Source organism: Stylophora pistillata, chromosome 6 (assembly GCF_964205215.1).
Source record: "Stylophora pistillata chromosome 6, jaStyPist1.2, whole genome shotgun sequence".
Taxonomy (NCBI): Eukaryota; Metazoa; Cnidaria; class Anthozoa; order Scleractinia; family Pocilloporidae; genus Stylophora; species Stylophora pistillata.
This window is the reverse complement of record NC_142524.1, coordinates 4,087,975-4,110,000: the sequence shown is the minus strand read 5'-3', so window position 1 is coordinate 4,110,000 and position 22,026 is coordinate 4,087,975. Positions and strand designations below refer to the sequence as shown.

The 22,026-nt window shown below is 38.6% G+C and overlaps 4 protein-coding genes across 5 annotated transcripts in view; 2 read left to right on the top strand and 2 right to left on the bottom strand.

Annotated features, from left to right (window-relative positions):
- The window catches only part of LOC111337818 (serine/threonine/tyrosine-interacting protein), a 6,934-nt gene extending 4,559 nt beyond the window's left edge, over nt 1-2,375 (top strand). Inside the window, exons 9-12 of the mRNA XM_022944188.2 lie at nt 234-306; nt 443-506; nt 1,253-1,351; nt 2,237-2,375. Coding sequence (XP_022799923.1) covers nt 234-306; nt 443-506; nt 1,253-1,311 — 196 coding nt within the window. The 3' untranslated portion in view covers nt 1,312-1,351; nt 2,237-2,375. The remainder of the gene's footprint in view (nt 1-233; nt 307-442; nt 507-1,252; nt 1,352-2,236) is intronic.
- A 1,369-nt stretch (nt 2,376-3,744) lies between these two features.
- On the bottom strand, nt 3,745-4,614 carry LOC111337819 (protein lethal(2)essential for life). The gene has a single exon (XM_022944189.2). The coding sequence runs from the start codon at nt 4,517-4,519 to the stop codon at nt 3,896-3,898; it is 624 nt and encodes a 207-aa protein (XP_022799924.1). The 5' UTR covers nt 4,520-4,614; the 3' UTR covers nt 3,745-3,895.
- Nucleotides 4,615-9,960: 5,346 nt separating this feature from the next.
- LOC148727812 (uncharacterized) lies at nt 9,961-15,317 on the top strand. Its single transcript, XM_088724568.1, has 9 exons — nt 9,961-10,452; nt 10,564-10,905; nt 10,992-11,251; nt 11,600-12,140; nt 12,329-12,767; nt 13,238-13,409; nt 13,837-13,985; nt 14,147-14,335; nt 14,577-15,317. The coding sequence occupies exons 1-9, from the start codon at nt 10,072-10,074 to the stop codon at nt 14,675-14,677; spliced, it is 2,574 nt and encodes an 857-aa protein (XP_088580694.1). The 5' UTR covers nt 9,961-10,071; the 3' UTR covers nt 14,678-15,317.
- LOC148727811 (uncharacterized) lies at nt 13,796-16,155 on the bottom strand. 2 transcript variants are annotated; one of them, XM_088724569.1, is made up of 3 exons: nt 15,637-16,141; nt 15,325-15,564; nt 13,796-15,093 (listed from the first exon to the last, which is right to left on the bottom strand). In XM_088724569.1, the coding sequence occupies exons 1-3, from the start codon at nt 15,987-15,989 to the stop codon at nt 14,928-14,930; spliced, it is 759 nt and encodes a 252-aa protein (XP_088580695.1). In that variant the 5' UTR covers nt 15,990-16,141; the 3' UTR covers nt 13,796-14,927. The 2 variants fall into 2 exon arrangements, with proteins under 2 accessions (XP_088580695.1, XP_088580696.1); XM_088724570.1 differs by lacking the exon at nt 13,796-15,093 and having other exon boundaries at nt 15,321-15,564; nt 15,637-16,155.
- Nucleotides 16,156-22,026: the final 5,871 nt, after the last annotated feature.

Genomic DNA, 22,026 nt, shown 5'->3' with positions numbered 1-22,026 from the left:
GGCCAACAGCTCTGCAATTTGAAGCTGTATCCAAAGAGATGCCATGTGATTATTTCTAAAGAACACAGGTCCAGACAAGGTGTTGGATGCCTAGACATCTGATTAAGGGGCTTATTAAATTAAATTCATTTGATATGAGGGAAAGATGGACTTGACATCACTTGGAGATCTATATGGATTGGAGTGTGAATCTAAATGGATTGTGAGTTGTAATATTTCATTGTCTCTTGTAGAGATGCATTTCATTATGTGCAACAAAGAAGATTCTGTATTAATCCCAATGAAGGTTTTGTTCAACAACTAATGGTAAGTGACGAGTGTGTGAGCCGTGCATGCATAAGAATAGTCCATATTGATAGTGCCCATTCCAATGCTGCATGCTGTTTATCAGGGACTTGATCTGCAGAAATACTAACTATGTGTTGAAATCGATGGCTTGCAGGAATATGAACCAATTTATTTAGCCAATTACCAAGCAAGGACGTCAGGAGAAAGATTAAATCAGTGTAAGGAACCTTTTACATATTGTTTGTCTGTAAAACCAATTGTGATCTTTATTCTTTCTTCATCCCTTTCCACAATTTTCTAGAGAGGGTATATGTAGCTAATGGGGGGGTCTTGATGTCATTTGAGATAATTATGCAAGAATTTTTTAAAAATTCATGCATCCCATATTTTTAGCACTAGTCTAATAAGTTGAAAGCAAAAACTTCAAAGTTTCAGAGGAAATCTGTATATAGGGAATCTTGAGGTTTTCATGAAATGAAAGTAAGAATTCGCTCCGACGAAGGGCTAACGCTCGAAACGTCAGCTTTTGTAATCATTACGGTGGCCAATTTACCATTTCAACTTTGTTGATATATCCAAATTATTTCGTTACTCCCACCGACGCAGCCCCAAACAGTTTCTTTCGAAACTATCAGCCTTTATTCATAAGAATTCACAGGTCACATATGTTCATGACAGAGGTAAACTTATGTTCATGACAGAGGTAAATCACTCCTCACACTGATTTATAAATTCACAAGTCAGGCTTGCCTTTCCTGTAGATTCACACATCACGTTTTAATTTGGGCCATGATCATGTGTCATGTTTATTTTATAAGCTCTTTGCCATCCTACCTGTAGTTAAAACAAGGCTGGGAACAATAAACTTGAACCAGACAAGTCGATGCTCTAAAATTGTGGGCAACTCTTAGTATGCCTTTGAAAAAATTAAAACATTAACTGTTGATGGTTTTTTCCTGCTTAGCTGGTGGGATCAAAAGAGCTCATGAGGATGAACCAAGAGATGACATGATGGACACGTGATCACTGTTGTTACCAGCAGAGTTGATTTTCATAGTACCAGGTAATAATTAGTGAAAGTGGTGTGTTAAGTGTTACTGATCTTTTTTTTTTTTTTTTTTTTTTTTGAGCTTAATCTAAATTTTCATTTAGCACCTTTGATTTGTATGGTTGGTCCTATAGTCTAAGGAAGCCTATACTTTATAAGCTCCCGGCTTCTAATAGGCTTCCTTGCTGTTACCTCTTCAGTTCCTTTGATTCTGAAGTTAATTTAGATATAGTTCTTTTTATCTTTGATGTGTCATAAATTTTGTATTCGGTTAATGTTTCTCTGGTAATGGCAAATAAAATGAATGAATAAATCAATTAAGGAACTCTATATATTTCATTGCAAAGAAGCCATGATATTGTACTCAGAAATCATAGATTAATGCTTGCTAAATGACAATGATTCCACCAGAATAGGCTGCAATTGCTTTGTCTGGTTGATGATGAGAACATTTAGTAAACCCTGAATTCCCAAGGTGTAAGTATTTACTCTCTCTTCTGCCAAACACATTCATGTATTTTGGCAAAGTTGAAGTCATTTCAGTTTCACATCATCCACTGATGATTTGTCTCATTGTCACATGATGATCAGCAACTCTTTAACTCCAGTGCCTGGCTTCTTATTTCTCCATACAGTATCACTCTAAAATCAACCATTACGGCAATGAGAATAAAGGAAATGATCACCAACTTAAGAAGAACTTGATTGTTAAACAAATTCACCTTGACATCATCATTGGAAATGTGAAGAGAACAGTATATATGGAGAATATGAAAACCAAAATAAAGATTTAACCTGGGTATACCTTGTTATTTTTGGAGCTGTCATAAGCTTGGTCAGTACTTCAAATTTTATGAACAAGTATTGTGATCATTGATAGAGGATTTCTTTTTATTTCAGTTAAAGCACAAAGTAACTGGTGTATAGAGACAGCATCTCTGATGTTTATGGGGCAGTGAATCCTGGAAGATGGCCATAATACAAAATCTGATCTTGGGAAGGACAATCACCCAAATTACATCTGTTCAGCTATTTATAGATTATATAAAAGATGTGTTTACATAGATCAAAACTACACAATACTAGGTAGAAAATTGTTAAGTAATTTTAGCATCATCCATAGCAGCCTTTTCTTTCCTGTTTGTATTTGGATATGAGCTGTTTATGACTTTGTTGTTTTTAGTGAAATTATCAGAGGTGCATTTTTTATTGGTAATGACGTAAACAGTGTTTACCTGTGTGAATATTACAATAGCCCTATAACTACAAAATCTGATTGTAAATTCTCCCTTCTTGCTACTATACATTTCCTCACGAAAAGTTGGTGTTGGATCGAGGTAACAACTTCAACCTGATAACTTAATTGTGTATGTAATCTTATTACCTGAATAGAGTTTGCTTATTTGTTGGCGTGTTTCCTTTTTTTTTTGAGCAGAAAAACACAAACTTAAGTATTTAAAAGGATTTATTTTTCAACTGATAAGTGACTGTGTCTACCTTGGCTACAATGGGAATCTATCCTTACGCAGAAAAAAAAACTTCGTAGAGAAAAATCAGTATTGTTTGTTATTGAAAAGCGAGGATTTATGAAGATATTTTCGAATCGTGTATTTTCGTTAAAAAACAAAAGCTACAGGCGATGGTTAAATCATTTTTTCCGTGTTTTTTCTCTTAAAAGATCAATTTCTAACAAATAAAATCTTAGAACTGACTCAGCTTACTATCTATATGATGATGGATCTGTTGTAGCGCCTTCTGAGGAAGTGTTGCGAAGCCAAAACCAAAGAAATGGCAACGGCCAATTAGAACTAAGGAAATATTACAATAAGCCTATGAGAACCCGAAGCACAAACAAGCAGGTGACAAAACGCGCGGGAAAACGCATGTGACCAAGTCGTGACGTGTTTTATTTTGCATCTGATTGGCAGAGAGAGAGGCGCGGATTTTCATGGCCAATCACAGAGTGAATAAATGAACAACCAATGCAATATTGGATTACTTTTAACACTGATCATAGAAACAGAAGAATGGAAAAGGAAAGTTGCGTCGTTTCAGACACAAAGCTTATTTAAACACAGGTAACCTGTTGATTAATCTTTTATTTGGGCCTTTATTAGAAAACTTATACGCTTCTAAAACGTGACTTACAAGCTTGTGTGTTTGTTTGGAACTCCCGCGAGACAACTTGGTTCTGACGGACTAACAGCACATCCACTTATAACCCCAGGTTATTACAATGTTCGCAAACGTCTAGTCGCTTTGTTACCTCTTTGTTCTGTATCACCTTAGACATCATCTTTATCTCCTCTCCCTCCCTGTTATCTAACAGATGATGAGCAGAGGCTGAAGAAATCTCTAGCTTCAAGTTTTCGTTAATTTTTTACTGAGATAGTGATCCAATCTTCTAAATTACAAGAATTAATCTATTCTAGGTCCACACAACATTTACGAGACTGAAAAATTATCTTGTCGTTACTTAAAAATTTCTGATCACAATTTAACAATTGACATGATTAAATGAATTAAATGTCAGCTCTTACGGCGCTGTTTCTGTTCACCTTAGGCCTTTTTTCCTTTTTCGATGCTGATAAACCTCTCCTTTGGGGGAGGTAGTGCTTGCCTTTCAGCTTCAACCAGAAGTTTTCCTTCATCAGTGAGACGCGATACGACGGAGTTCATGTCGACGTCTTTTGGCAAAACGAAGTGACGATTGAATTTCCGAGATGTGTAATGCCCCTCTGTTTCGGATTCGTGCGTTGCGCTGACGGTCAACTCATTTCCAACAACTTTCACTTTGATCTCCTCGGGCGCGAAATTTGTCACATCTAACAAAACACTGAATTTCTTGTCATCGATTCGCGCCACCTCTCCCGCCCGCGTTTCAAAGCCCCCGAGCGGAAAATCGTCTTCGGCCCTGACGATTTTTCTGGTCGCTTCAATAGTCAGATAACCATCCTTGGAGATTTTTGACGTGATGCTGGCGGGATCCGCATCTTGCGGGACGGGATAAGTACGCTGGAACTCACTGCGCTCAAAACCAAAGTTCCCGTCGGAATAATGTTTAGCTTTCACAACTAAGATGTCTCCCTCAACACGTAGACTGACTTCGTCAGGGCGGTAATTTCGCACGTCTAGAGTCACTATGTGAATTCTTTCATCGGAACCTGAGCGCTGACGCTGCATTTTGATGCCAGGAAAAGATTTCTGAGATTTGCGACCAGAGTATCAAGATTCTATAGCGTTCGAGTATGAATATGGCCATGTAATATTACAAAAAGTTCGCATGGGGTAGAAAATAAATGATGGTCAAGTCCTTAGGGATGTTTAAAGGCAAATTAAAAATATTGGATTCTACTGTCTTGTATCGATATAATTTCTAAACACGTTAGCTAATTGAATTTGCGCGAGAAGAAAATATCGCTTATTCCAGCAATTTCGTGAGATCAAAAACACGAAACCAGTCAAATGTAGACCAGGCAATAATTTACTAAACAATCGAGAATAAAGTTGTAACTCAATGCCTGAAGTTGAAATTTGGGATGTTAAAATTTGTGATAGTCAGATCAGATGTGGTTAGACGATCATTTTCGTGTTATGATATTCGATCTGTAGTCGGAGATTTACACCTGATCACAATAGCGAAACATCTTGTTATTTCATAGCGACATTTCTTAACTGTTTACACCCTTCCCGGCAGTATGCATATTCTCCATTCTGTTCTCCGAACATGTACAACGTGCTTATAAAGATAATCTGTTTCACAATCAAGAGATTTCTTTGGTTAGTATTCATTTTTTTATTCTCGTGACCTTAATGAGCGATTCGAGGGTGATATTGTAAGGAGAAATTAGATGTTGGTCACCCTTTCGGATCAAAGAGTTAAGGAAAAGTTTTATCATTTTGCCTGTTGTTGATGCTCGCTTCAAAGCTATGAACATCTATCATTTTTGTTGTAACGTAGCACGCAAGTTTTCTAGGAGGAAGTTTACGACGGCTAGCCCAAAAAATGTTTTTACTTAATATTGAACCCAACACATTCAGACTAGTGATCTTTAATCTGCGTTCAGACTTGTGTTTGCTGTCAATTAACTCCATTTTTGCAGCTGTTAGTTCTTGCTGAAGTTCCCGTAGTGAAGTCTCACCTTCCTCCACTCGCCGCGTAATATTCTTCTCTAAAGTAGTTTTGGATAATCAAAATTTCTTTATCAAGGGACCTGTACATTTTTGGTTTATTTCATTATTGACCTTGTCTACCTCATCCTTGATTAGCTTAGATTTTACCAGTGTCCAAGCAACATATGATACAACGAGTATTGGCTTTGTTTTTTATCGATCATGATCACTTGAAAGTTAAAAAGTGAGCTGCGACTGGAGCATTCCTTTTGCAAATGCGTTTTTAAGCTTAGAAAGAAAATTAATCTGTTTGGAATTTGAAAACAAAGTTATTGTTACGCCAGAAAAGATAGTTTTGGGCTTTCGACACAACTTGGTAGCACTCTCGAGGACTGCTTTTAACGAAAAAGGAACTCCAAAATAAGGGACAAACGCTTATTATAAATATAGGCTATCCTTTTTTCCTTATTCTCCTTCATATATAAACTTATATCATAGCTAACGTAAAGTGCGCGCTTTGATTGGTCAGTTTACTGTCTCCTATTTGCCCATGGGTATACGCTGCTGACGTGAGTAAATCTTTTCAATGGATCTTCCGCCGAAATTCAGTCCACTTTCAAATTACGATAAAGGACGAATTTTTGGCACACATTTTTCTCTTGATTGAACGGTTGCATCCATTTATTAGATAGAGATAAAGCTCAGAAAGACCTTTTTCATGAATTTCAGTAAACGTGATTACTTTTATCTTTCGATTGTCGTGACGAGTACAGCCGCACATATCGATTCAGCTTCCAAAGAAAACTGTTCAACGCAGTGGACTCAAGATTTGAAAATTGGTGCATATCCTTTGGGGAATTATTTTTAGAACTGCGGATACCTTTGTTTATTCTCGCCCCATTTCTCCTCGACGAAACTTCCTGACCGCCAGCGGCCTGTGGGGGGAGGGGGGGGGCTTTTTAGGCTCCATGTGACGCGTTCCGGAATTTGCATACAAACAGTTAGGATGTCTGGGACAAAGAAATCTCTCTTCAGTTAGAACATTGTCTTTGTGACATTAAAAAGGCCCATTACGAAGTTCATAAATGACACGCGTCCTACATACTGCCAGTGTCGGCAATGTCGATAACAAAATATTTCCTTGCAGTGATCGGCGCATCTTAAACGAATAGCTTGACTTCCGATGAGACAATTAGACTTTTAATAAAGACGACTCGTGTCCCGTGCGAATCGTGTAGATTCGTCTAAATTTGATTCTTATGCTTGATGTAGTGTAATGTTCTGAAGGATTTTTATGCGAATCGACACATCGACTCGACTCGTGCAAATCTTCATCGCTTAGGTGTGTATTACCTTCCTCTGCAAGTCGACTTCAAACCACGTGATCACATAGCTAAGGTCTAAAGCAATTCCGAGAAAAACGGAAGCGAGTAAACAGGAGCAAGATAAACGAGCCAAGCCTTCCAGCGAACACCATGCCTTATATTTTCGTACGCAACTCCATGAACGTCAGGCCCCCATGAAAATGGTTCGCTTTATCGAATGGCCAAAGACGCATACGCCGGAACAGAAACCTACATTGATTTCGACTACTCTGGTTTCAGAAACGCAGTCCCTTGAATTTCCGATTGGTTGGGGGAGGCGATAATGAAGGCGCTTAAACCGGTGACCGTCGTTGAAACTGAGCAAGCTAGGCCAGATCCATCACTCCCCCAACAAGATCTTCCTGGCTCTTTGTTTTCTACCTGGCATCCACCTTTTGTAGTACTGGACAAGCTTCAAGAACTTGGCTTCACAGTTAATGAAGTAAACGCTGTCAGAGTGACTACTGTGTGGACCTTACAAGGTACCGCGAATCACCAAAGGATTGCTTCATTAATAGGCTGCGTCAACCAGTTTATTTTTAAAAAGTAACGCGCCAGCATACAGAAAGAAAGAACAGTTAAAAACTTTGGCCGACAATTGCAAAAAATTTTTTCTTTAACATGTTAAACTACAGCCTTTAATTTGCAGCATTGTTGAGGAAACTGTCTTCTTTCTGATGCAATGAAACTACAGACAACAGGTATATATGAAAATTTAGCTTGTACTGTATTACTTTACCTAACTTTTCTTATCTCGAACTTTGGAAAGGCTAAGCAAGTCACGTGAACAATGCGCATGTTATAACTCGTTTTAGTTCAGTATCTGAACTGTTCGTGCCAAACATAATAACTTTGAAGCTGTATAGTTTTACTCCAGTCACGGTACGTGGAATTAGTGACAGATTTCTGTCCTCAGCGTTAACCAAGAGAACACTCCAAGTTGGTTTCTTCCGTAGCATTTCTTGTTCAGTTAAGCATTTTTTTGTTTCCCTTTCGTCTCAGCGTAGAAAAACCTATATTTGACAATAGAGCTGCATTTTCAGTTATCCCCATGTCATGTGTTTGACTCCAAGCATATGTTCTCGAAAAAGAAAAGTATTTCAAAAAAACAAAATATCGGTGTAAACTGATGAACTATGGTTAGGTCAGCATTTTTCAAAGCCTCTCACGGTCCTTATGGCTTATGCATGTTGCTTCAACAACTCATGCAAGCACAATTCTGAGAAAAAAAGAAAAAAAAAAAGGAAACCGAGCACACGCACATCAAAGTAAAATTTCCAGTGAATACCTTTGAGACATTTTACGCGTATTTCAATCGCCATGTTTTCCCCCGTTTCTTCGTATCCTTCGTATATGTTGGTTCGCTCCTCTAAACGAAATAGCGACAAGATACGAGGTTGCGTCGCTGAAGAACCCGTCAAAGGTTTACGTGGATATTTTCCTACTTCAATTACATATGTGCCGTACCGAACTCCAAAAACTTTATTCGTGACGTTCATAGATTACAGATGTCCTCTGGATCAGTGATTATGCTGACACTTTGCGCTTATGAACTGTTAACAAAGTTTGAAGTAGTCTGTTTATTCGTGTTTGTGTATTTTTCATTTTGTAAGTTAACTTGATAACATTCTCTCGTTGTTCTTTGGAAGTATAGGTCGATATTTTTGTGTGAATTCATGAACTGTTCTCAAAACGTGTGTTACCCGATATATTATTGTTTGACTATGTATTTTCCAATATGTCGGCCAGCTCGAATACCAATTTCAGAAGATAACTCCTTTAACGAGTTTTACCCAGAAGAATATTAGCCTCGTTCTTTTTTCGCATTTTTGTGGACCGAGTTGAAGTCGAGGTCCACAAATGGGAGAAAATAACCCGGCCAATATCCAGACATCCTGACCTCACGCTTGGTTAATAACGCATACTTGTTATGTTGAGTAGAGGGTTGTCAACCACCTACTAAGGGGAGGTGTGTCAGTTACTTCTGTCGTCCATCAAAGGTACATGAAAAGTAGGGCGCTTATGACACTTCGTGGCTATGAAGAGTACATCACATAGTTGACCCGTTTGTCCGCTTGTCCTTCGTTTCTTGAAGGATGAGCTGGAGAACATCTGTTGCGCTTTTGTTTCGCTTTATGGCTTGAAATACAAGGTAAAATAAATGAAATGTGCGTTCTTTTCACTCCGTAGTTCCACTCCCCTTCATTGCTTTGAAGTTGAAATTTTTGATGACGACACTGTAGATGTGAGTCCAGTTATAAAGAAGAACGACGAGCTGGGTTTTTCGAAAGGGGGTTAACGTTTGTGTAGGATTAGAGGTTAACTTTGGCTTTTATTTCTGGTATAGAAGACTGTGCATAAGAGCTAAGGCTTTGATGGATTTTCTCTTAATATGGCCCGAAACTAAAAGGAAAAAGAGACAAAAGAAAAATTCCTTTGCAGAGCTGTGAAACTTGATTTAAAATTTTCCTTAACCCCGGGTTAGTTTAACCATGTTTTGAACAACCCGGCCAGAGAAATTAGTGACGGATTTCTGTCTGTCCTGTCTGCCCGTTAAACGAAAAAGCGCTTGTTCATGTTCCGTTTGTTCAAACAGTTTTATATAACAGGTATTTTCATTCCCTGTCCTGCCCAGGGCCAAACAATTAAAAAATATCGATACAATAAATGATCCTTTCAGCTCATTAACTCATTTGGGGCTTTTTAAGCGAGTTCAATCGTCATGGCGTTATATGCAAGAGCGGCGAACATTGCGTATACTCCTGGATATGTGTTTGTTCGAAACACAATGAACACGGATGATTCGGAAAATATATATTCGGAGGGAACAACCTGCATCGATTTAGCAATTCATGATCAGACTCCACAGGATGTACGTGTCTCTCTCGATCCATTACAAAAGATATCGAAAACACTGGTCGGTGATCGACGCTCTCGATGTGTTACTTATAAAACTGATGAGCCACCTTTTTCGGTTCTCAGCCATTTGAAAGATTGTCGCTATCGTGTTGTTGGATTAACTTCTGTTAAAGTGCTACTGAAACGTAATTTTCATATCCGAGATTTTTGCAATATAATAAAGTTTGAACGTTATTTTCAAACGCTGTGTACTTTTTTGGGGCCAACGCATAGCGGAAAGTACAGTTTTAACTATTCGAAGTTGACCGGCTGAGATCAAAATCGGCGGCCATTTTGGCGCGGCCAAAACAGCCCTGTGACGTCACTGGTTGTGTACTTCTCTGAAAGAAGGGTAAAAGCATGGAGTGTGACTTGCATGTTGGGAAGCCAAAGAAGAGGATTTCGGGCAAGTACTGTGTTGCTGGTGGGCCAGGAAATGTAAGTTGCACAAACAACTCCAAAACAGAGGGCGTATCGATGCACATGTTTCCTCGGGAAGACGCAGTTCGTGATAAATGGGTTCGTTTTGTGCGAAGACATCGAGCAGACTGGCAGCCATCGAAGACATCAGTGCTTTGTTCGGTACATTTCGATGCATCAGATTTTGAGCAACGGCTCGATTTAAATATCGGTGATGCTGAATTGTTTAAAACAAAAAGATGGCTGAAAAAGAATGCTGTGCCGACTAAAGATCTTGTGAAGCTGCAAGAGAATGTTGTAACCCCACGTGAGCGAAGAAAGGTATGTGTGTGTGTGTGTGTGAGTGTGTGTGGTGCGTGTGAGAGGTTTGAAATACATGAAAGTTGTCTTTTACTACATCAATTTCGACTTATATATAACCTCTACTCATAGATTATTCGAAATGCTGCTAAGCAGACGACGATTCATCCAGAAGAACCAGATGGACTGGAGCAAAATTATGAGATTTGCTCTGCTCCCCTTTCATTGCCATGCGACCAAGTTGAAGCTGAGGCCCATCTGACAATTTCTTCACCTGATCCCGATCCGGTGCCTATTGATTCTCTTTCAAACCCATCTGAGCTAGAAGTATCTGCAGTTACTTGTGAAAAATGCCAAAACTATGCTGAGCGCTTTGAACAGCTTCAAGATTCCTGTCGGAAAGTCAAGCAAAGAAGGGTTGCATTACAGATGGAAGTAAATCAGCTGAAGAAGATCAACAAAGGTCTCTGCAAGGTAAAAATTATTTACAGCAGGCTATCTGAGTTAGTTTTATTGCATTTTTATCCAGGTGGCCTAAGTATACATTTTTCTTTTTAAAGCAACTAAAACAACTACAAAACGATTCATTGTCTTCCAACTGGAGTGAGGAAGAAGCAGGTGAATTATTTCTTGCTGCGAACACAGAGAATGATCCAGACGAAAGCCTGGCCGATGTTCACTCATTGAGCGAGGATGCTCCACTTGAGGAAAACCTTGGTGACGCTGATCGTGAATGGAAATTGTCAGAGGAGGAAGCAGAAATGGACGATGATGGAGATGACGAAGGAAAGGATTCACCATGCACAAGAAATACTATAAAGTAAGAAATTTTATTTTTTTACCATTAAGTCACATAATTTTTTGTATATGAGAATGTTGTGGCTAGTTCGTTGCAATTTTATTGTAAAGTATTGATAATAATAATAACAATGTTTGATAATAATTCAGTTTCAATAACTTATCAAAAACTACCGAAGAATAAACTTACCAAGTGTTATGGCCAAAATTGCTACAAACATGCCAGTGAAGTATTATGTACCATAGAATTAATAATAATAATATTGATACTGATAACAGAAATAAACTACACAATAAAAACAAAAATATCTATTTTAAAAGTTATAAAATGTTATAAAAGTTCTAATGGTTTCCTTTCTTTTTTTAACAGAATGACACCTGGTACTCCATGTGAAGATGAACCAAAGTTCATTGTTTTTTACAGTGCATTGTTGGCAGTTTTCTCTCTCTTCTGCTTCAACTGCAAAGCCAGCAACCCGTCAGTGTCGATGGAAAGTTGTGGAACCATGGTCACTGTTAACCAAAACTGTCAATCATGCAAAAAAAATTTCAAGTGGGGAAGCCAGCCTTTAATTCTTGGAAGATATCCAGCAGGAAATCTTATGCTAAGCTTTGCTATCTTAATGGCCGGTGCCTCTGTTGGAAAAATTCTTCTTGTTTTTAAACACATGGGCCTGAGTGTGTACGAATCACGTACCTTCTTCTATCATCAAAGCAAATTGCTCTTTCCAGTAGTTTTAAAGTACTGGGAAAACTACCAGGCAGTGTTGATTGCCAAAATTAAGGAGCTCAAAGATGCAGTATGGTCAGGCGATGGTCGGTTTGACTCGATGGGACACTCGGCCAAATATGGGGTTTATACACTCCTTTGCTCACCCATTATGAAGATTGTACACTTTGAATTGTTACAGGTGAGAACTGATTACTAAGTAGTGCTGAGATTTTCCTTGTAAATACATTATTTAACTTTCTAAGGTAACATGAAATGCTGTATGTACCTGAGACTGTATTTATTCCTTTGAGATAAGCTGTCAAACACTTCTATTATAAAACATATTTTTGTCCTGCATGTGCACAACTTATGTCTCTTTGATTTCAGGCAAACCAAGTAGGCAGCAGCACTGCTATGGAATTGGAAGGCTGTAAACTTTGTTTTCAGTATTTGATGAAGGTTGGCCTTGCCATAAAAGTTTTTGTGTCTGATCGCCATAGAGGCATCGCAAAGTGGATTAGAGAAAAGCAACCTACTGTAAAGCACTACTTTGATCAGTGGCATGTAGCCAAAGGGCTGGTTAAGAAACTTCTGGCTGCAAGCAAACTAAAAGGGTGTGAGGTGATTTCTGAGTGGATAAAGGGAGTAAAAAATCACATCTTTTGGTGCTCAACCTCAACAAAAGCTGACTTTCCCGACATGATTCTGGCCAAGTGGAAATCATTTATGCGCCACATATCAAATAAACATACAGGTCATCCTGATAGTAACTTTGAAAAGTGTGCACACGATGAAAGCATAACTCCTAGGAAATGGATCACAGTTGGTATGTCAACTTCATGTTTAGAAAAAATGTTGTATCTTTAGGTCTGGTTGCTATTTATACTACCCATACAGATATTGGCTGTACTTTTCTGCTCCCATAACATGACAGTGTAGAATGCTGTAAAATAATGTAACCCAAGATGTACCTTTGCCTGCACTTCAATTGTTAAAACACTCAGTATATAAATAGTAATCTTTTTACTGGTTTGTGCCTTTATAATAATAATTCTCTCAAACAGACCTCGTACCCATATTACCAGTAATTGCCATCAACCTGTCATGAATTTGGTATGGATTTTCTTAGCCTGTAAACAGTTGAATTTCCAGCTTTTGTTTCATGGTAGTGACATGAAACAAAAGCTGGAATTGCAAATGTTTTCACAGGCCAGGAAGTCCTCTGCAAATGTCCCTTAGATCTACATCATTACTGTTAAAATGCTAAACAGCATTTATTGTTACATTATTTTCTAGGGACTAAGCCATATGAAAAATTGCAAGAAATTTTAATGAAGACTAGTGTACTGAATGATGTCAAAAGGCTGTCTCCTGTGGCAGAGACCAGCTGTTTGGAGGGTTTTCACTCCACCCTTAATCAGTGGCATCCCAAGATGATGTGCTTTTCATGGCTTGGAACATTCTGCAGGTAAGATTTATACATCCTTCGACATCACTTATCATGAATCTTTTGGTTGAGAGATGTGTAACCCCCCCTCCCTGTGTCTCTAATATGAAACAGACGTGGATGCTCATCTCCCAAGAGGATAACAATTTGGGTTTGGCTCTAGCTTTTTGTTACCCTGAAAGAAACCACTAGCACTAGAAATATAATTAAATTGTCCCAATTTCCTAACGTGTGGCCCCTAAAATAAGACCTTCATGGTCTAAATTTTTCCTCCAGACCACTTAAACACCCCTAAGTGAGACAACCTGCATCCCAATCTATTTCATAAGGGAGTCCCTCCTCTATGGCTGTAAAACCCTGAGCAAAAAACCTTGTTGTGCAGAACTGTGTGATAATTAACAAATAAATAAAATGTATCAATGTTTATTTTTTATTTCCATTTTTACAGACATGTCTTAGCCAGTGTGCATTTCAATGAAAACCTAAGAAGAGACACAAAGAAGACAAAGGAGGGGAGAGCTTATGTGAATGTAATATATCCTAAATTCAAAATGGGTGACGAAGTTGTGCGGGAGGTTGCAGAGCCACCTTCATATGGTATGTACCACATAGCATCTCCATTATGTTCAGACATGGCCTAGGCTAGTAAACAGAAAAAAAACATTCCTAGATAAGATAGTACAGTATTAGAATTCTGTATCAACTTTAGATTTATATTTTAGTGTTGATGTACTTTTTCTTTTGTTTCAAAATTATAGGTTATGTCCAAGACATAAAGCAGCTGTTGTTTAGCATGACAAAACAGGAGAGGGATGACATTAGGGCAAAATACAAGGCAAAGATTCCTAATCCCTTGAACCACCAGTTCCCTGAACGCAATTCCAAGGATACAGCCATAAGGCGTCATGAGGCACGCAAGCAGCTCCAGACAGAGTTATTCCCTTCAGGTAAAGTGATCACCAAAAATTTGAAAATCCTTGTGTCTTAAAGTCTCAGGTATATCATATTCTGGGGTTGACATAAACCCAAACTTTAATCTGGACATACAATGGAAGGTAGATCTTTGGGATCTCAAATTGATAAGTTTACAGAATTGAGGTGATAAGTGTACAAAATTGAGGTGCAGATAATTAAAGTACAATATAACTTAGTCTTCATGAAGACTAAAATAATACTTTCTAATTACAGAAGCAGAGCAGTTAAAGTTGCAGCAGCAGGGTGAAAAGAGGTCTACTTCTTCTCTATCAGGAACCTCTTCTAAAAGAAGAAGGACAACAAGAACACAATGATAAAAACCAGTGGAAGACCGGCAAAGACATCACTTTTCAATGAGCAGTTAATAATATTGCCACTGTTGATTATTTTGGAGAAATAATTTAATTCTTCTTAAATTGGTTTTATTTTACTCAAATGAATTTTTGGGAGGAATTTTTTTTAAACATGGTTCTGCTCAAACAACCTTTATAGAAGCTTTTGCCCCCTACATTGTGTTGAAAATAGATACATGTATCATTCAATGGGTTATTTCAGGCTGCCATATCAGTCGGCACGCTCCTGTCCAGACACATAGCCTGTTGCCTCTGGTGTTTGAAAACTTGATCTAATTTTGTGGTATACACATGATGGCAAGGGCCTTGTGTTTTCCCATCCTAATGGGCCGAATAGCCACCTTGCTAACCACCGATATGCCACAGCTCTTAGGAACCTAAAAGTAAGAAATAAAGGTTAGAAGAGCTCTACAAAAAAATTATCCCATTCCTTAACTATGACCAATCAGGGGTAAATTACTCCATAATAAAGTCCACAATTTCCCTGCATTTTATGTTGCTGTCACCATCTAACTAATCGCCTCCCCAATACAAAAGTGCAGTGCTCTGCGTCTGAAAACGAAGATTTTATTTGTGTGATAACAGGTTTAATTTTATCGACTACTCACTTGTTTTGTGTGGCATTATTTCTTTTCCGGTAATGTCTGCCATCCTTGTTTCGAAGAAATGGTCCGACTTGCTCAAGGACGGTGCAGTTGGTCATGGCAGAAAAGTCAGAATGACTGACTATACATTGTGCATCCAGACCGATAAACGTGAACTGCCTCCTTGCCTCGCATATCTCTAGACAACATCTATAGTCACGCGCTCCGACCAAATGTGTTGTGTTGCAATTTCCACACGAACACCTGTTAAATGTGAGGCATAGAAATGAGCCATGATTTATCAAAGGGGTACAAAAAACATTTATACGCCCTTACCAATCATTTAGAGCGAGTTGTCCATCCAAACGCTGCTCTAAAACAGAAGGCAAAATGCCATCCTCGTCTTCTTCATCGGCGGCCATATCGGCATCTTGGCTGTCTGCGAGAGGTTCGCCTTGATAGGGAGCAAAATTCCCGTTCAACCCAAAATAGACGCCACCATCTTCCTCTTCGCTACTGGAGACAACTTCGCTTCGTTCAGAAGAAGATTCACTGGACAAAACTTCGATGTCTGCCATCTCCTTCGCCCACGAATACAAACAAACAGTGAGCGAATAAACCACGCTATCCGAGTGAACACAACCAGTGACGTCATCAATCCATTTCGCTCGGTACCAGAGCCCGGACATGGTTTTGTGTAAAATTTTCGATTTGAACGGTTGAAAAAGTTATCTTTCGCTTCTTTTTGGCCAAAGCAAATTATCTCATGATGATCAGCATATTCAAAACTACAGGTTAGAGCAAAAATTTCAGATACGAAAATTTCGTTTCAGTAGCACTTTAAAGAGACTTGAATCTGGACATGCGAGTACGTTTAATTTCGTCCTCACATGATAACTTCTTTAATAGTGTCAAGTTTTCTCAGGTATTATACAATACCATAAACTATTTTCCCCTACTGGTGACTGAAAGAAAAATACTGTGATCGACATTGGCTTGAGTGACTTCATCTGAAACAGATCTGCATATTTATAAAGTCGTTAGAAAGGTGAAAGGCACGTGGCATGTATTGTCATGAACGGAGTCTAAAAATTAAAGAACTTTCAGTCGTACCACATCAATACTCTACTCACGAACTCCACTCGGTATTTTTATATCAATTCTAAGTCCTAATTTTACTTAATTGTCGTTCACTTCATAGTTTTTGCTCCATTTGCTCCAACAGTTTACATGACAAAGGCATTTTATAATTTGTATGTTCTTGTATAAGTAACGTCAGAGTAGCCTCGTAAATTCTAGCCATATGGAAAAAGTGCTAAGAGCATTGTACAAGGTAGTTGTTACCGCTCTATAAATTAACCTCAAAATGTTTTAGCATCGACAAAGCAATAGCTATGAGTTTCCTTTTTTTTCTTAATTTGTTTACAAATAGCTCATCGTCGCGAAGTCTACCGCGTGTGATGTTGACTTTCTAATGATCTTTGTCTCTTCTCTCTTAACAATACCTGAAAGGTATGCCATTTTCAATAATATTTTTAACGCAGACTTTATATGATTCAACTAAGGGTTTGTTTATGCTAGGGTACATTCGATCGCGTGATGCTAGCCTAATCTCACACGAGCGAAAATCATTAACGTATTCTAGCCAGAATCATGATTATGCCATTTTTCCATGTACATGTCTATGGAAACTTTTATTTCTTTTGTTAGGAGATTTACTCGCTTTAACGGCTCTGGATTTTTTACGAGCTCTATGAGTGAATGGTGCACGATCACACCCCACTAAATATATCAACAGAACTGTACCGGAACATTATCTTAGTGAGTAATTTCTTGATTGAAAGATATCACGAAGAAAATATTTTGTACTCGATTTTAATGATTTATTTATTCAATACATCCATAAAACAACTGATTCATAAATTTGATTTTGTTCACAATCTTCCATCATTTGACTAACAAAAGCCAATAATAATTTCAACTAATCAACGTCAGAGGCCTGTCAATTTACATAAATATAACTTTCAAAAAAGTTCCTTTGTTCTTAATTAAGTGTTATCATTTGTTAAAGGGATGACTGTTCAAGGAAACTTTCCTCGCGACTTAATCACTAGAGCCTCAATCAAACTTTGAAAAGTACGGACACAGGTTTGAAGGAAACTGCCCATGTCAATTTTGTAACATAACCGTCAGCTGCATGCCTGATTGAAATTCCGAGAAAAATGGGAAGTAAACAAAAGCAGACAGTACAAATCGGTCACGCGTTAACTTCTTATTACCCACTTGTTTTTCGACGTGTCAGCTGAGTTTCAACCATCATGCCTTACATCTTGGTTCGTAGCAGCCCAAATGTCAATCACGACAGAGACGTTTGCCGTGTGGTCGGAGAAGCATACCGTGAGACGACAACACACATTGACAACAACTTCCAGTGGAGTAACGATGAATTGGAAGGCTTAAGACGCTGGCTGCATCCGTTAACAGTTTCCATTGGGAGGTCCCGGTTGTCTACCTCACTCCCGCCTCCTGAAGTACTGACCAAGCTAAAAGACGTAGGCTTCTCAGTTGTTGCAGCAAATACTATTGGAAAGACTACTTCGTGGACCCTGCAAGGTGACATACCTGTCATCAAAGTTCGTGTGGGCAACACAGAAGCCCACATTGAAAGCAACTTCAGATCGACTCCCGCTGCAACGGAAATTTTAAGTTCCTGGCTGTATCCGTTAAGAATTCTCGATGACGAGTCTCTGTTACCCACCCAAGACCAGCCAGGGGAAGTACTGAACAGGCTAAAAGCCTTAGGCTTCTCAGTTGCTGAAGAAAATAATGGAGTGTGGACCCTGAAAGCTGTCCCGAAACAGATCTTCGTTCGCAACAAAATGAACATGGAAACAGTCCGAATCCCCGGTGACGACGTTCCACACCCTCGCTATGGGGCCGTAGAAGCATACCGTAACGCAAGAACCTACATTGATAGCAGCTTCCAGTGGAGCCGTAGGGAAATGGCCTTTTTAGACTCCAAACAAGGTTTGGGTCCATTAACGCGTGATAGATTTGACTGTCTGTTGTCCACCCCACGCCCGCCACTCGAAGTACTGTACAAGCTACACCGATTCTTAGGCTTCTCAGATGTTGCAGAGAATACTGTTGGAGTGACTACTGTGAGGACCCTGGGTCGTTGATATCCCATGGCATCATTCCTTTCCTTTTTAGTAACACGGTTTACTCCGCAAAATGCAGGAACACTCGGTTAGAAACTTTTCCTATTTTAGCATGTTTAGGATTAGAATAAGGCATTCTATAACACCTCCCTATCTCTTTATCCATGATTTTCATTAATTTATATACTTGTTTTGACATTTTCTGAGCTTAATAGCATTTTATTTGTAATTTTGTTAAGGAAATTATTCTCTGATTGAAGCAGTGGAAGTACAGACAGCCAGTAATTTACCAAATTAGCTTGAGTTGTCTTGACACGTGAAAAGCGCATGGTAAAAAGCACATGATTAAAAGCTTTGTTTAGTTATCTGAACTTGTGCGCAACGTTCATTGTTTGCTTGTTCGTATTAAATGATACTTCGATATACAGGACTTACACACCACTCAGTTTAATTTCTAGTTCAGTCACCCCAGATCCACGCTGCCTGTTAATGACAGATTTCTCTCTTCCCGTTAGCCAAGCAGACTCTCAGTTCCATAATTTTTCTTGTTTTGTTCAGTCAAGCAGTTACAGAATAGTCAACCGTTCCGTGTGAGTAGAGGAAAGCTATCATTTGTCATTGTATGCGGCAAACTGTCTTTGTGGCAAGCTACCCTTGAACTGAAGTGCTTAACTGAGCTCTAACCATTCGGTCTCGAGGAATAAAAAAATCCAATAAAAATGACATGTATTGTCAAAACGAATACAAAATTTATAAGTTCCGAAATCAATTTACTTTTTGTAGACTTTGCACTGATTAAATGATTTTGGGAGGTTGGCGTTTCTCTTAGGTCCTATTACTTGTACATGTTGTGTCATTAAACCCTATACCGACAGCCCATGCAGGATATCGTCGATATCGTCATACATGCACAATTCTGAGAAAAACAGAAAATTGAGTACATGCATAGTAAACCCATATTCTTCGGTGGATATCTTTGCGCTCCTTATGGGTTAGTTCGCACTGCCAGGAACACGAAATATCCTGATAAGGCATCTTCTGAGACATAAACCTGCATTGAATTATGGTGTTTACTGGATCTTGCTCAAAATGTGATTCCAGGCTTGTTGGCGGAACTTGTCAGCAATCGATATTCTCACAAGATTACGTATAAAATAATAATAATAATAATAATAATAATAATTTTATTTATATAGCGCTAAAATCCAATAATTGTCCAAAGCGCTACCTAATTACAATATAAAATATAAAAATATATAATATAAAATATCTACAATATACAATATAATTCAAATATAGCCTAAGTTATCTACTATATAAATCAAAACATCTCAAAACAAAACGAATCTCATAACCTATATGCTAACTTAAATAAAAAAGTTTTAAGGGATTGCTTAAAAGTTGCCACTGAAGCACATTTGTGCTCGGTAATTTGAATGCAAATGGTTACCGTGTGGTTGGAGTATCTTCTGTTGGAGAGAAAGCTGTTTGGGCGTGTGAGTATACTCTGCCTTTTGCTGAATGAGGAGAAATAGCAACAACAGATGAACCTGTGTCATTGAAGAACCAGGCGAAGGAATACCGAGGAGCTCTCTGGCTGAAACTTTGCGTAGCATAAAACCAAGTAATTTATTCATGTCTTTCATTAGATTAAAAATATCCTCTCGAACTAATTGCGCTGAGTGTTGCGCTCATAAATCGTAAGCGACATTATAGTCTAAATATTCATGTAAGAGTATTTCTCACTATATATACTAGCTTAAAGAACACTCCTCGTTGTTCCTTGGCGGTATAACGTGATTTTACCAACTGACTTAATGATGTAAAATTGACCTGCAAAGAGTTTCCAAATGTATGGGTTGTGTATGTAAATATACCAAAAAATAGAGTTACGCTATCGATAGGAACATGGTAACGAAAATACGCGACCGTAAAGGTCAATTCACTTGCATGAATATTTATACCAATTTCAGAAGATAAATTCACTTTAAAACAAGTTTTGCCTTAGAGATCAGTTTCTATTCCACCAGCAGACGGCCACGACTTTAAAAGCGCCACAGTACGTTTCCATTACACTTGATGGAAAATACTTGCTGTCTCTTAATCAATGACGTAGTATCCGTAGGATCTTAGGGGACTTTGGAGCAGTGTCCATAACAAGCGTATCTCTTATTATGGCTCAGAGAACGAGGTGTATCATATTCAGTGCGCTTCCTTTGCTCCGTGTGCATCGGTTGTAATATGCCTGGAGCGCAGGTTAAAGCGTTTTTTTTTTATTTTTTGCCTTAAATAAAGATATAATTCATATGTTTGACGCCCTCCTATGATTACACACCGCGGCAAAAGTCTTTGCGTGCTCTTCAAATTTTTGAATTTTTTTCTGTTGATCTCATTTATCTCCCTCTCTTACCCATTTCAAAGTCGGTTGCCTAAGTGGTGGTGTTAGCGTTAACAAAATGGTTACCTACGTATGGTGAACGATCCTCGCAGTAGATAGCGTTGTTTAAGCAATAGCGAAAATCAGACCTGAAAAAAATCAGGCCTGTACGGGATTCGAACCACTGACCTCTGCGATACTAGTGCAGCGCTCTACCAATTGAGCTAACAAGCCAACTGGGAGCAGGCCGTTAAGTTGATTCGTAATAAACCCGTGAAAGTGATAAATCAGATACAATGAAATATATGAAGTTCATATATTTTGAACTGCGGTATTAGATAAAAAATAAAATAACCAGCGCTATCTACTGCTTAAATAGCGCTATCTACTGCGAGGATCGTTCACCATATGTAACTAATACCGCAGTTCAAAATATATGAACTTCATATATTTCATTGTACCAAAATGGTTACCACCAAGCACTGAACATCGTTGGAGGGACTTCCAAGCAACTTACTGGAGATGAACTACAGGAAGGTCGTCTACCACCTCCTGAGGGGAGGGCCCTCCACTCACTGTAGGTATGTGACGAGAAGAGCGCTTCATGGAAAAGAAGGGTCTAACATTTGTTGTTGTCTTCCATTGCTTAAGTAGCGAGCTATAGTACATAATTTGTTTTCTGGTCTAACTTCATCGCTTGGAAAACGAGGTAAAATGAATGTGATGTATTTTCGTTTCAGTTCATAGCTCCCCCTCCCTTTTAATGGGGAATGTGGTTTACTTAAAGTCCCAAAGTACTCGTTTGAATTACTTTGCAATGTCTCACTTAACGATTTCAAGTGTCACTAAATTTAACGGCCGGGTGCTAAATTTGATCTCAGCGGGAAAGGGTTTGTGGGGGGATTTTAGTCTGAATGACGTCCAAAGCTCCTGAAGTTCGAGATACAGAAGCGTTTGAGTGCTTTACATGGACGACGCTTTAGATAACCAGAGTCCATAGTATATATCGACTGTAGACCGAACCACAGACTTGCGATTGACTTGCGAAGAGATCTCAAGTTTCATGGAATCTGTCAAAAGGAAGCAGTACGAAAATGACCAAGAAATATTTCGGGACGACATTTTTATTCAAAACAGTTCTTGATCTGCTATTGTAAGCGAAAAACGTACGAATTTCTTACGTGTACA